This window comes from Hevea brasiliensis, chromosome 10 (genome assembly GCF_030052815.1).
Source record: "Hevea brasiliensis isolate MT/VB/25A 57/8 chromosome 10, ASM3005281v1, whole genome shotgun sequence".
In the NCBI taxonomy this organism is placed as follows: domain Eukaryota; kingdom Viridiplantae; phylum Streptophyta; class Magnoliopsida; order Malpighiales; family Euphorbiaceae; genus Hevea; species Hevea brasiliensis.
Window position 1 is genome coordinate 93,000,453 of NC_079502.1, and position 12,421 is coordinate 93,012,873.

General features: G+C 29.0%; 1 protein-coding gene across 1 annotated transcript; it reads left to right on the top strand.

Moving 5' to 3' along the window:
• The first annotated feature begins 7,223 nt into the window (after nucleotides 1-7,223).
• Nucleotides 7,224-9,041, top strand: LOC110661762 (transcription factor RAX3-like). Its single transcript, XM_021820510.2, has 3 exons — nucleotides 7,224-7,516; nucleotides 7,608-7,737; nucleotides 7,834-9,041. The coding sequence occupies exons 1-3, from the start codon at nucleotides 7,381-7,383 to the stop codon at nucleotides 8,615-8,617; spliced, it is 1,050 nt and encodes a 349-aa protein (XP_021676202.2). The 5' UTR covers nucleotides 7,224-7,380; the 3' UTR covers nucleotides 8,618-9,041.
• Nucleotides 9,042-12,421: the final 3,380 nt, after the last annotated feature.

Below are 12,421 nucleotides of genomic sequence, written 5' to 3' on the forward strand. Positions count from 1 at the left end.
CAATTATAATAATAAACATTTCAAGAATTATCTTTTTTTTTTTTTTTTAATGTAATTGTATTTCTCTCCTCTAATAAAGTTATTCCCCTATAAGAGGAGTTTTAATATTTGGTTATAGTTGATTTATTTTATTTTTGGAGAGAAAAATACGTAATGAAGTATAGATCCTTTCTCTCACATGATTTAAATTTTAAAGTTATTTGATCTAAATTTTAAACTTATTTGATGAGGTTTATAAAAGATTATGGAATTGAAAAGTGGAGCGTATATCTCACCTATTAGTTAGCCTATATATTTTATTAACACTATTATATAAATATTTAATTTTATTAAAATAAAAATATAATATATTAATTTATATTTCACTCTTGTGTATTTTATTTTTAATTAATAAAATATTTTTCTTTTCTATTAAAAAAAATTCCAATGACTCGAATTAATTAAAAAAAAAGTAAAAAAAATTGAAAGTTGATTTCAACCACTTAGAAAAAATAACCGAAAAGAAGATAGAAGAATCCATGATTATATATAGGTTGAGTCCAATCATAGAAACTAGTGGCTATATAAAACAGGCTAACCATTTTCAAATTAATTAAGAAAGAAAAATTGATTATGAGAAAGTACCTCGAGAAAGCACCACCTAAGATAAATGCCTTGAGAAGAATGGAAGCTAAAGCTATCTAGCTTTGTTCAATAATAAGAATTATTAATTGCCGCCATAAAGACTTTCAAAGTAAAATTTCTAACGAAGGTGGCCTACCATCATCAACACCATTCTTTATTTATTTTTTTTTTTATTTGCAATTAGAGTTTTTCCAAATTATTTTTCACATATGGAGATTAAATTCTCTTTCTAAACGATTTTAATAGTACAATTTTCCATATTAATATGATACGTTTAAGATATTAATATAGAAGTGCTTCTAATAAAGTCAAATCATTTCCTTCATTAATTCTTGCGTGTGGAAACAATTTTATCAAAACTACTTATTTAGGTGGTGTTTGAGTTAGAGATTTAGGATAACTGATAGAGGTTTTATATCTAATATGCAACATACCTCTCCCGTCTACAGTGTAGTCAAGTAAGGCGTACTACATTCGATGTCGGAGCACCCTATCCTTTCTTATCATTTATAATATTAATTTAATGTCCATTTAATTTTATTATATCACTTGTAGAAAATTTTTTTTTATCCCACTTCATTTTTATGGAGACTCAGACAGAGTCCACTCTATTCTATTAGTGCATGGTGGGTTTCATGTTACCTGTTAAAACAATTCATATCCTTTACATTTATTCATTCATCATATTATTCCTCATACTCATATCAATTTTCAAGAAAATAAAATACTGTATTTCGTTCATATAAAGTCAAGTACAATATTTACAATTCATATACAATCCAAATTATTTACATCATTTAATTACATACAATACCAAAATGTAAAATCTAATATCTAATGAGCCCTACCAAAACAATTGATGAGGTGACAACCCACACTGTAGCAGATCTGGTCCAAGTTCGGTCTAAGCACTACTACTGCTGCTGCTCTCCAGTACCTACGCGATGAAAAAACCAACACGCTAAGCATTTCTGCTTATTGGTGCAATAATTTGTAATAAAATAACTAAGAATTGAAATAATTATCTCATATATAATCTTATAAAAATGTGTAGGATTTCATGAAATTAAAGTCTTTTACATATTTCTAAAACTTTGGGAGCAATTACTCAATCAGGGTCTGTTTGGTTCATTTGTTCCATATTCAGTCCTATTATGTTTATCTGCGCCCAAATAACCTATGACAGATTATAAAGACTAGATACACGGGAGTATACTAGTTAGACAGCCATATGTTTAACATGTATACAACGGTCATGTCAGGCACAAGGTCAGCGGGCAGGCATGAAGCCAGTAATAAAATAAGGCGCAATGGCCTAACGGCAGGCATAAAGCCAGTAGAACAACCATCTTAGATATATATTGTCCATCAATGATTATTCTTGTGGGCAGTACTGCTATCTGTAGTCTCTAATTGGTATATCAATCGATCCACACTATATAAGTAAGTCTAGGTACATTTTGGGCAAATTAATATTATTAAGTATTTATTAATATTTTCATGTTACTTATGATGCAAAAGATATGTCCCACATGCATATTCATGTCACTTTATGTTTAACAATTCATTTTGATTAACTTCATTTCATATAACAAGTAAATTTTATGAACCTTTCTCAAGATCCAGATTTGATGTCTCAACTTTACCTAACAATTTATTTAATATGTGCCACAGTTTGGCCCTACATCCTTCATGGGAGTTGTTCCTCTATGTGTTATCTTTTTTTTCCTTTTTGAATCATGTTATTTGAAGTTTTAGAACTCAAGTTATGGTCAAATAATCTTAACTAGTTCACTGTCTTCTTCTAAGTCCAGAATTAGGCAGATTCTGGAGTCTATCTTGGTCTAATTAATTGGACCTATTACAGTCATTTTTGGGTTTAAGATTCTTTATAGAAGTTGTTACCCTATGTCTTATAGTTACTCAGAAATTTTAATTACAATTTTTCAAGTTTTGTAGAATTAATTATAGCCAAATCACTGGCTTGGACTCATGTGTCCTGTGTCTTCAGGGTCCATGTTCAGGTCAGTAGATTTGACTTTTATTTCAGGGTTCTTACATTCAAAATTTGAGGCGAGTCTCTAAATCAAAGTTGGAGTCCTTTTTCTTAGGTTTCCAGAACAGCTGGGATCTTCCCAATTAGAGTTTTCTATTGGGAGATATGACTTAAAGACTGTTCTGGGGTCAAGTGTAGTTTAGTCAAACTCTAGGTTTTGATGTGCTAACTTTTTCTAACCATTTGACCTAGTTCCTTTGGGTTCTGGGTTTTAGTTAAAAGACCAATATTGTAGAGCTATGTCTTATAAAAATTTTTCCATTGATTTATTTCATTTAGATTTTTATAGACCAAGTTATGGCCATTTTGCCAAAACTGGTCAGATGGTCTATGTCCAAGATATTTTGGGCAGAATTGATTTTGGTCAGTTTGGTGACCTAACTTGGGTCAGTAATTTCATTTGGTTAGAGGCATTTTTGGACTTAGTGTTCTAATGAAAGTTATATGAAAGTTATATTCCTATGTCTAATCTTTCAAATGGTATAAAATTTAGGTCATTTGGATCTGTCTAGAGGGAGTTACGGCCAAATGAACACGTTATTTGGTCATTTTTCTAGGTTCAGTGTTTGGATATCCAGAATTGACTAAGATTTTGACAGAATTTTAGTAGAGTTTCTTTATGAAAAATGGGGTATTTTGAGTCTAGTTTCACCTCCAATTGGCCTCACATCAATTGGAGTCACACAACTTCAGTTATAACTCAAACAAGACACTGAACTCATAGGTCCAAATTTCCTTCATAAGAGAAGCACTCCCAATATTCATTCGTCCTTACTCCCATACTACAATTTGTCATTCATAGCACTTCAATTAGTCAATAATCAATCTCAACAAGTCAATCTCCAACAATTACACAAAAACCCTAAATTTATTATTAAACCCTAATTCAATATTTCCAAATCAAGCATACACCCATGCAAGTCAATTCCCAACACATTAAACTTCATTAATCAACTTCCCTAACCAATTTAAAACTATGAAACCATCAATTTCATTCTTATTCTAGGGCTGCAGAAATTTAGTAACTTCATATCCTCATGAATTTCTTTAATTTCATGTTAATTTAACTTAATTTAGCAAGCTCTTCATATTTATAAAGGAAAGAGAAGTGAATTAGTGCACTAACCTCTTTGACCACTTTATTGGCTTGTTAAAAATTTGAATTTTCTTCACTTTATGACAATCAAAATGTTCTTCTTGATGTGGGGATTAATTTTTATGAAGGGTATTTAGGGTTTTATGGAAGAAAACTTAGGGAAAATCAAGGTAGAAAATAAAATAATAAAAAGATCATGGAAGAAGAGGGAATCAGCCATGGAAGCCAAAATGAAGAAGATGACTATTTTTAATGAATTTTATCTCATTTTAAACTCTTCCTTATCCCTTTTAAATGTTTGTTAATTGCCCATTGGTTATCTCTTTTTATGATGTCATTATGACATCATATAAACTTATGTCATAAATGTTAATTTTTCTTTTCTTTCATTTCTTTTATTTTTTTTTCTACTCATTTTTAATTTAAGTTTCCTCAATATTAATTCATATTTTAAGCCATATAATTTATTTACTTAAATTGACAAGTTGGTTAAAAATCGTCTCTGAAGGTGAAATGATCAAAATGCTCTCTATTTAGCTTAACAAGCTGAAATTGTCTGTACCTATTGTTTTAATTCTCCTTGTGTTTTCTTAGCAAATTTATGGTTATCGAACCCTCAATAACTCTTCACCGGAGTCCCAGGAATTATTTCACAGGGTTCCCCACAAGTTTGAGGTTGGTAGCTGTCTTTATAGTAGCTTCCCGTTAAGGTCATCCATCGCTGTGACTCCGGCTCGTTTAACTCACTTGTACGTCATTTCTTTTATTTTTTCTTGATTTTACTTAGTATTTATTTAGTCAATTTATGCCTCTTCAGTCTAGTTAGAGTGTAGTTCCAATTATCTTGGCTGTCCGGACAGACGTTAGTCGCCGGAACAGTAGAATATACGGACTATCTAAAGTGAGTGCGTTACATAATAATTACTCCTAACCTGTTTAATAAATATATCGAACAGTTGCTGTTTATTTAATACACCCTTTGAACTGCTGCATTTTAAAAAGTTATGAAATTAGATCTATTCTTAATAAGTTGTTGCTATTTCAAAATAAAAAGACTATTTTATCATCTCTTATAATATATTTCTATATCATTAGGAATGTATATTACTCATATTTTCTTATATTATTTAATTTACATTTATCTATTTTAATAATAAAATAAATATGATACAGTAAATAAAAAATTATATATTTATTTGAATAATATATATATATATATACTCTTCCATTAGTCATTTTATACACCAACAGCAAATAGATAAAATTTTACTAAATATTACTAAATATTTAATATCAGCCATCAGCTAATAGAAAAAACTATCAATAGTTGTATCCAATAGCTAAATCAAATATCACCTTAATCTTTCTTCATTCTTAATACCTCACCTTTGATCAAAATTAAAAAAAAAATGTAATTATGATTTCAAAATTCAAGACTAATTAGAATATTCTTGATTTATTTATATCTCCATACATAAAATTATTTTACATTTTAATTTACCTACTATATATATATATATATATATATATATATATATATATATATATATATATATATATATATATATATATATATATAAAGCACTTACCATTTTTTATTCATATGCAATCCCCTCATTGACATTCACACTTCTACCTCCATTGAAGATATTCAAAAGCATTAAAAATAAAATATAGAAAAGCATAAAGTGACAAACAATAAGGTTTCAATTAGTGATGCAATGGACGTGGCAGTAGACTTTCTTGTTTCATTACTAATAAAATATTGTAAACTAAGACCATATTGCATTCGTCTATCATGTCATTGTAAATTTTATTATAATTAAAATTTGGACCCCCAAATTGGTCTATTATACTCAATTGATTTCATTAAGTACGACCTTCTATTATTGCTGTTGTTTATTTTTTGGAAAGTTTTCTCGGTGAGATTGTTATTTTAATGTCGTGGTGAATTCAACCCATTTGCTAGTTTTCCCTCCTTGGTATCAGCTTTATTTCTTTTTCTTCTTGTTTGCCAATTTTGGCCACCAACCATACACCTTGGGAATCGTGGATTTTGATCAATAGTTTAATCATTTCAAATTAATTCTAAATCTATATTTCTAATATTTTATATTATAAGATAAAATAACTTAATTCAATGGCTAAAGTAAGTTATTTTGAGACGATTATAATTTAATTGTTAACATTTGCTAATAAATACTAATTCTCACCTAGTTTACATTTTTACGCAGTTGGATATTTGAATTTAATTAATTATGAAAGTTGCCACAAGTGTTTGATTGAGTTTTGAAAGAAGAAGCACCAAAAAAAAAAAAAAAAAAGGCTATTTGGACGCACGATCCCGGCTTGAGATAGTATGGTTTAGGCTTTCCTTTACACTATATTTGGCAACATTTTAAGATGGAAGGAAAATAAAAAAGAGAAAGTAAGGAATGAAAATAAAAATTATTTTCTTTCCTCTTGTTTGGATTGGGAGAGAAAAATATCGAAGGAAAAGTTGTTTTATGAATAGTAAAATTACAACTTTACCTTTAAATTTTTAAAAAAATTATTAAATATAGGATCATATTTGTACTTTTAAATATTATCCTCTCACTTTCCTTCCATTTCGAGAAGAAAGGAAAAAAAAATAAAATATTTTTATTTTCCCTTTAATAGTTTTCCTCCTTTTTTATTTTCTACTTAATTCAAACAAAATAATAAAAAATAAACTTATTTTCCCCTCACATTTTCTCTCGTCTTACTTTCCTTCCTTCCCAAACACAGTATTAGATGAAATAAAGTTTTCAAAATGCAGAATTGGTCATTACATTAGACTTTAAGGATTCATGGCTAATATTTCTCAATTTCTAAGATTCCTTAATAAACAAAGTCAAGGAAACTATTAAATACATTCAGTGTATATATATCATTTTTTATAATTATGTAAAATTTATTCTTTCTATTATAGAAATAATCTATTTTTTTTGAGAAAAATAATAATATTTTTTTAATACTCTTGTCTATCTAATAATTAGTTGTAAGTCAATTGATTTTTTTTTTCAATTTAAATCTCTAAATATCTTAAGAAAATCATCTATTGGATACACGTGTTGTCTTATTCTTGCTTGATTATTTCTAAACTATCAGTATCACAACCGATTGATAGATGTTTTTATCTACTATACAATATATCCTATTCCACTAATTGCATGGCCCTGATTAGATCATCATCAATCGTAATGGGTACCATCAGAAATTTTAATTATATGGAAAATGAGTCTGGGGCAGGGAAGAGATGGTGGGATTAGTGGATTTTTATGATCTGTTGTAGATTCTGGACTAATGAGAAGGACAAATAAGAAAAAACTTTGCTCTACTGTTCTGGCATTTCTAATTTCTATATTATTTTATTCATAAAGAACCCACCTTTTTTCTCATATTCTTTTTTGAAGTCCTCCGAGTCTCCATGCCTTTCCTTCTCTAGCTCTCTTATAGTCTCTCTTTCTCTTCTATATATACATAAAAAAAGCATTATCATTACCATTATTATTATCAGGGAGATAAAAGAAAGGGAAAAGCAAAGCTAAGTTACACTAAATCACACAACACAGAAAAGAACATGGGTAGAGCTCCTTGCTGTGACAAAGCCAACGTGAAAAGAGGTCCATGGTCGCCCGAGGAAGATGCCAAGCTCAAGGCTTATATTGAGCAGAATGGCACCGGAGGCAACTGGATAGCTTTGCCTCAGAAGATAGGTACACACTTTTTCGTTATTAACTTTAATTATATGTTCTCTCTTAGTTTCATCATTAATTCATTGATTTTAATTGTATTTATATGTAACAGGCCTTAAAAGATGTGGCAAGAGCTGCCGACTTCGATGGCTAAATTATCTTCGGCCTAATATCAAGCATGGAGGCTTCTCAGAGGAGGAAGATAACATCATTTGCAGCCTCTATATAAGTATTGGAAGCAGGTAAACAATAATGACCATCTTCTTTTTTAACATATATAATATGTTATTATTATTGATAATTATGGGCTAATTATGTTGATTATATCAAATGATTAGGTGGTCCATTATTGCTGCTCAGTTGCCTGGAAGAACTGATAATGATATCAAGAACTATTGGAACACAAGGCTCAAGAAGAAGCTTCTAGGCAAGCAGCGCAAAGAACAAGCAGCCCGGCGAGCTACTCTCAGGCAAGAGATAAATAGGGAAAGCCAGAGTGTTATGGCTCCTGGGGGGGTCTTGAATCAACAGACCCCTAATTATTACTGGCCTGAGCTTCCATCAGTAAACATGCCAGCGATGAATCCAAGCCAAGATTCTCATTTCTGGGATCAAGAATCCCTTAGAAGCTTGCTGATCAAGCTAGGCGAAAGATTTTCTGATGATCAGCAAGAATTAAACATCGCCACTGTTTGCCCTCTTGATGGTTCGTGCACGAGTACTCGAGATCAGCCATATTCAAGCTCAATGAATGTGTTTTCTTCTTCGGGGGCGTCAATGAATTCCACAGATAGCCCTTGCTCTCAATTGCCTAACACCAATTATGCTGTGAATGGAGCAGTTGGTCCAAGTACCTATCAAGGACTTGACGGGTTCCCTGTTGAACCGCATGAATTGATGTATGGCAACCAGCAACAATTAGAAGGTCTGGAGAGTTTGTATGGAATAATGGAGATGGCCAATGGCACAAATGGGGCTCTTAGTTCTGGGGAAAGCACCATCTGGGGAAATGTAAGCTCTCTGGCTTATCCTCAACTTGTTTCTGGGCTTGAAACTTGCTTACAAAGCCTGCCACAAAATCATTCATCCTTTGAAGTTTCGAGTTACTTTGGGCAACAATAACAGTAGTGCGGCAGCAGTATACGGGTGGTGTAAATTACTTAATTTGCTTTAGATGGAAATTTGGTGTTGGTAATTCATAAAATCATCAAGAATTTACTCAAGAGATTTGTTAATTTCCTTCTGCTGCTTTCACTTTCATTAATGTTGACCTTCTTCCCGTTCGTCTCTTCCCCTCCATTCATAAGTTTTTGGATCTTTCTTGACCAAAATGGTTTGGACTAGCTAGATTAATTGCTTCTGTTTGATTTTGAATGGGAATCTTAAGATTTTAGGTTCTTAAATTTGCGCTTGGGTCCATTTCTTTTGGCATCTGAAGTATAGTAGTCAGGTTCTTTTATTCACTGATCAATAATGTACTGAAGCAACTGTACCATCTAATTTCTTAATTGCAGTAGTGAATACAAAAAAGTAAAACTCTTTCTTTCTTTTGATTCTTATGCTAAATGGATAGAATTGCATGTATCTATCACAAAAATGTCATCAATACTTTCCCTCCCATATATGAGAAGGCAGTGCGTGCATAGTAATTAAAAGTAGAAAAAGCTTTGACGTTTTTGGCCATGACTCGCTCGGCTCTAGCAAAGTAGGGCATCCAAAAATGGCTGCATTCCTTTATTTTTATCTTTATGTCTGCAATAACAATAAGAGCTGTGAAGGCACATGCTGTCATTTCATCTCATGTAGTTCCAACTAGAATAGTGAGAACCCCGAGTTGCCACTTGACGGGCACCTTTTTATATATTATACTGTCATTAGGTCAGGTGGTTACTTTCTTCAAGTATCGGCTCGACACAACACAAACTTGGTATCTTTGGAAAATAATGCAGCTTGCTGTTCATTGTACTACTATTAATTTCTTCTCTTCAGCTTGTTTGAAAGAAGCAATTATATGTGTACTATATACCATGTTTATATGTTCCCATTTAGCAGAAGCAGAGGCAAGCTTGCAGCTATAGCAAAATTTCTTTTGCAACATGCACTACTATACGTATATAGTTGGAGACAACATAATGCATCACATTAATTTTGTGCGTTTGATCTTAATTAAATTGAACGAAGGAAAAGGATCCTCCAATCACTTCAGCTTCCTTTATACATGACCTCTTCTCGCAACTAGGCTCAAGGGCCCTTTGTTCCTCTTTTTCTTTGGTTTTTAGTCTTAGTTTCCATGGATGGAATTTTTTTTTTTTTTTTTTGTGTGGATTTATGTAGTTTTCTATCTTTTTGGTGGAGATGGCCATCTATTGCTTTTATTTCTGTCCTCTTGATAAAATTTTTAAGCTTGTGAGGAGTTATTCATACATTTTCTTGAAAAATTTTGCCTCAGCTTATTTATTAGACTAGATGATTTTTAAGCAATTATCAATATAAGTTTAAGTGATGACATCAATTTGCATGATGGTGAAGAATTGGACTGATCTACTCGGAGATTAACCAATTTCTTATCCGTTCATAGCATTTGGTATGTAAAAATAGATGAAAAAAAATATATGTTTTTTATTCTCCAAATATTTATAAAAGATATCTTTATTCTTTTTAAAACTTTTTTATAAATATATGTATGAGCAGTTTAATATTCTTTATTTTATACGTTTTATTATATATGAATGAAGTCTTTTAATTTTTTTTTTTTAATTCTTAATCAAATTGATTGGAGAGAAAATCTTGCATGTACGCTCAATATGATAATGGTTCATCATTCTACACGTAGCAACTTATAATTAATCGATGATCTAGTCATAGGGATCAGCAAACAATAATGTGAAAATGATTAGCATTCACATGTAAAGAATGGTAGCGGAGAAAATTAAATATGGAATTAGGGGATAGTGGTTAAATACTATAGGCAGATGATTTGAGTGGCAATCCAAAGGTATCATACATGTAAAAAGCAAAGAAAGCGAAATGTAGACTTTTGTTGGAAGAAAGTAGGCCAATTATGTATGTAGAGATAGGGGTGAGTATTTAGTAGGTTAAGTTCAAAATCGAACCGAACTGAAAATTGCATTTAATTGAAAAAATTAAAAATCAAATCAAATCAAATTATATGCGTCATCCAATCGAATCAAATCAAATTAAATCAGTCCGATTCGATTTATATATTCGGTTTTCAAGCCTTCAATTTTCCCCCATGTTCAATCAGACAATCACAGTACAAAATCAAGAATTCAAATACATCTCCAAAATAAAATAATTAAAAATAAAATTTCTATTAACAAAATGTTTAGATCTTGTCAAAAAACAAAATGATCAAAACCACAATCATCAATCCAAATCAAATAACAAGATCAAAATTACATATTGCGGAATATAAATTAAAAAATAAAAGAAAAAGAATTGGAGGATCTTCGAGCTTGCTATTCCATGGCTGCTGATCTATGAGCTACGGCTGCCCTTTCTACCTCAGCATCAGCCCACTACTCATAAGCACATGCAAAGCTGAGCAACGGTGGACAGAAAAGAAGAGAGAAGAGAAGGGGAGGTCGGCATCGGGTACAGAAAGAAGACGAGCAAAAGAAATGGGATATGTTAGTCTTTGGGTAGAGATAGAAGACAGACAGAAAAGAAAACGTGGTTTGAGACTTGGCCAGTTGTGTAGCATTAACAGGTAGAGAAAAGAAAATGTTAGGGTTTCTTCTTCGTTAAAATATATATATATATATATATATATATATATATATATATATATATATATATATATATATATATATATATATATAATACTCATCCTATATATATATATGGATAATTTACAATTTTTATTTTTTAATTTAATTTTTAATTATATTTTAAATAAAATATATTATTATTATTATTAAATTAATTTTAAATTAAAATTTCTATTTTATTTAATTTAATTTGAATAAATTTTTACCTATTATAATAATAATTTTTAATTAATTTATGTTATAGTTAATTAAAATATCTATTTAATGGTTTATACATCTATTAAGAGTAATTTTCATGATTATTTTGTTTAAAATGTAATTAAAGTATTTTATTTAAAAAATAATTTAAATTTCATAAAATTTTTATATTTTATCTCATAATTTATGTAAATCGATATTTATTTTTTATAAATTATAAAAAATATATTAAATTAATGAGAAAATAATATTATTTTAAAAATATATAAATATAATATTTTTTGTTATTAATATAATAAAAAATTATCAAATTGCTAATGATGAATTAAATTATTTAATTTTAGTAATAATGAAAATTATTATTATTATTATTATTATTATTATTATTATTATTATTATTATTATGGAGGGTAAAATTTGGTAAATAATGTTTTTGTAAAAATGAATTTATAAAAAAATAATATAAATAATTTTTAAATATTATATTTAATCATAAAATATCTTAATTTTTAAAAATCAAAATAAAAAAATAATTTAAATCATAAATATTAAAGTAATATTATAAATAATAATAATAATAAAAGAAACAAAAAAAATAATTAGTATTTATAAAATAATATAAATAATTTATAAATATTACATTTAATTACTAAATATTTTAATTTTTTAAAAAATAGTAATTTGAATCATAAATATTAAGGGAATATTATAAATAATAATGATAATTAAAAGAGAAATAAAAAATTAAATAATAATTAATATAAAACAGAGTATTTAGAATTAATTATGAAATCATAAATTAATAGTCAATGTTCCTTAAATTAATAGTCATCAATTACCTTTTATTATTATTATTATTATTATTATTATTATTATTATTATTATTATTATTATTACAACTAAATGTAAAATGTGATAAATAATACTTTATATAAAT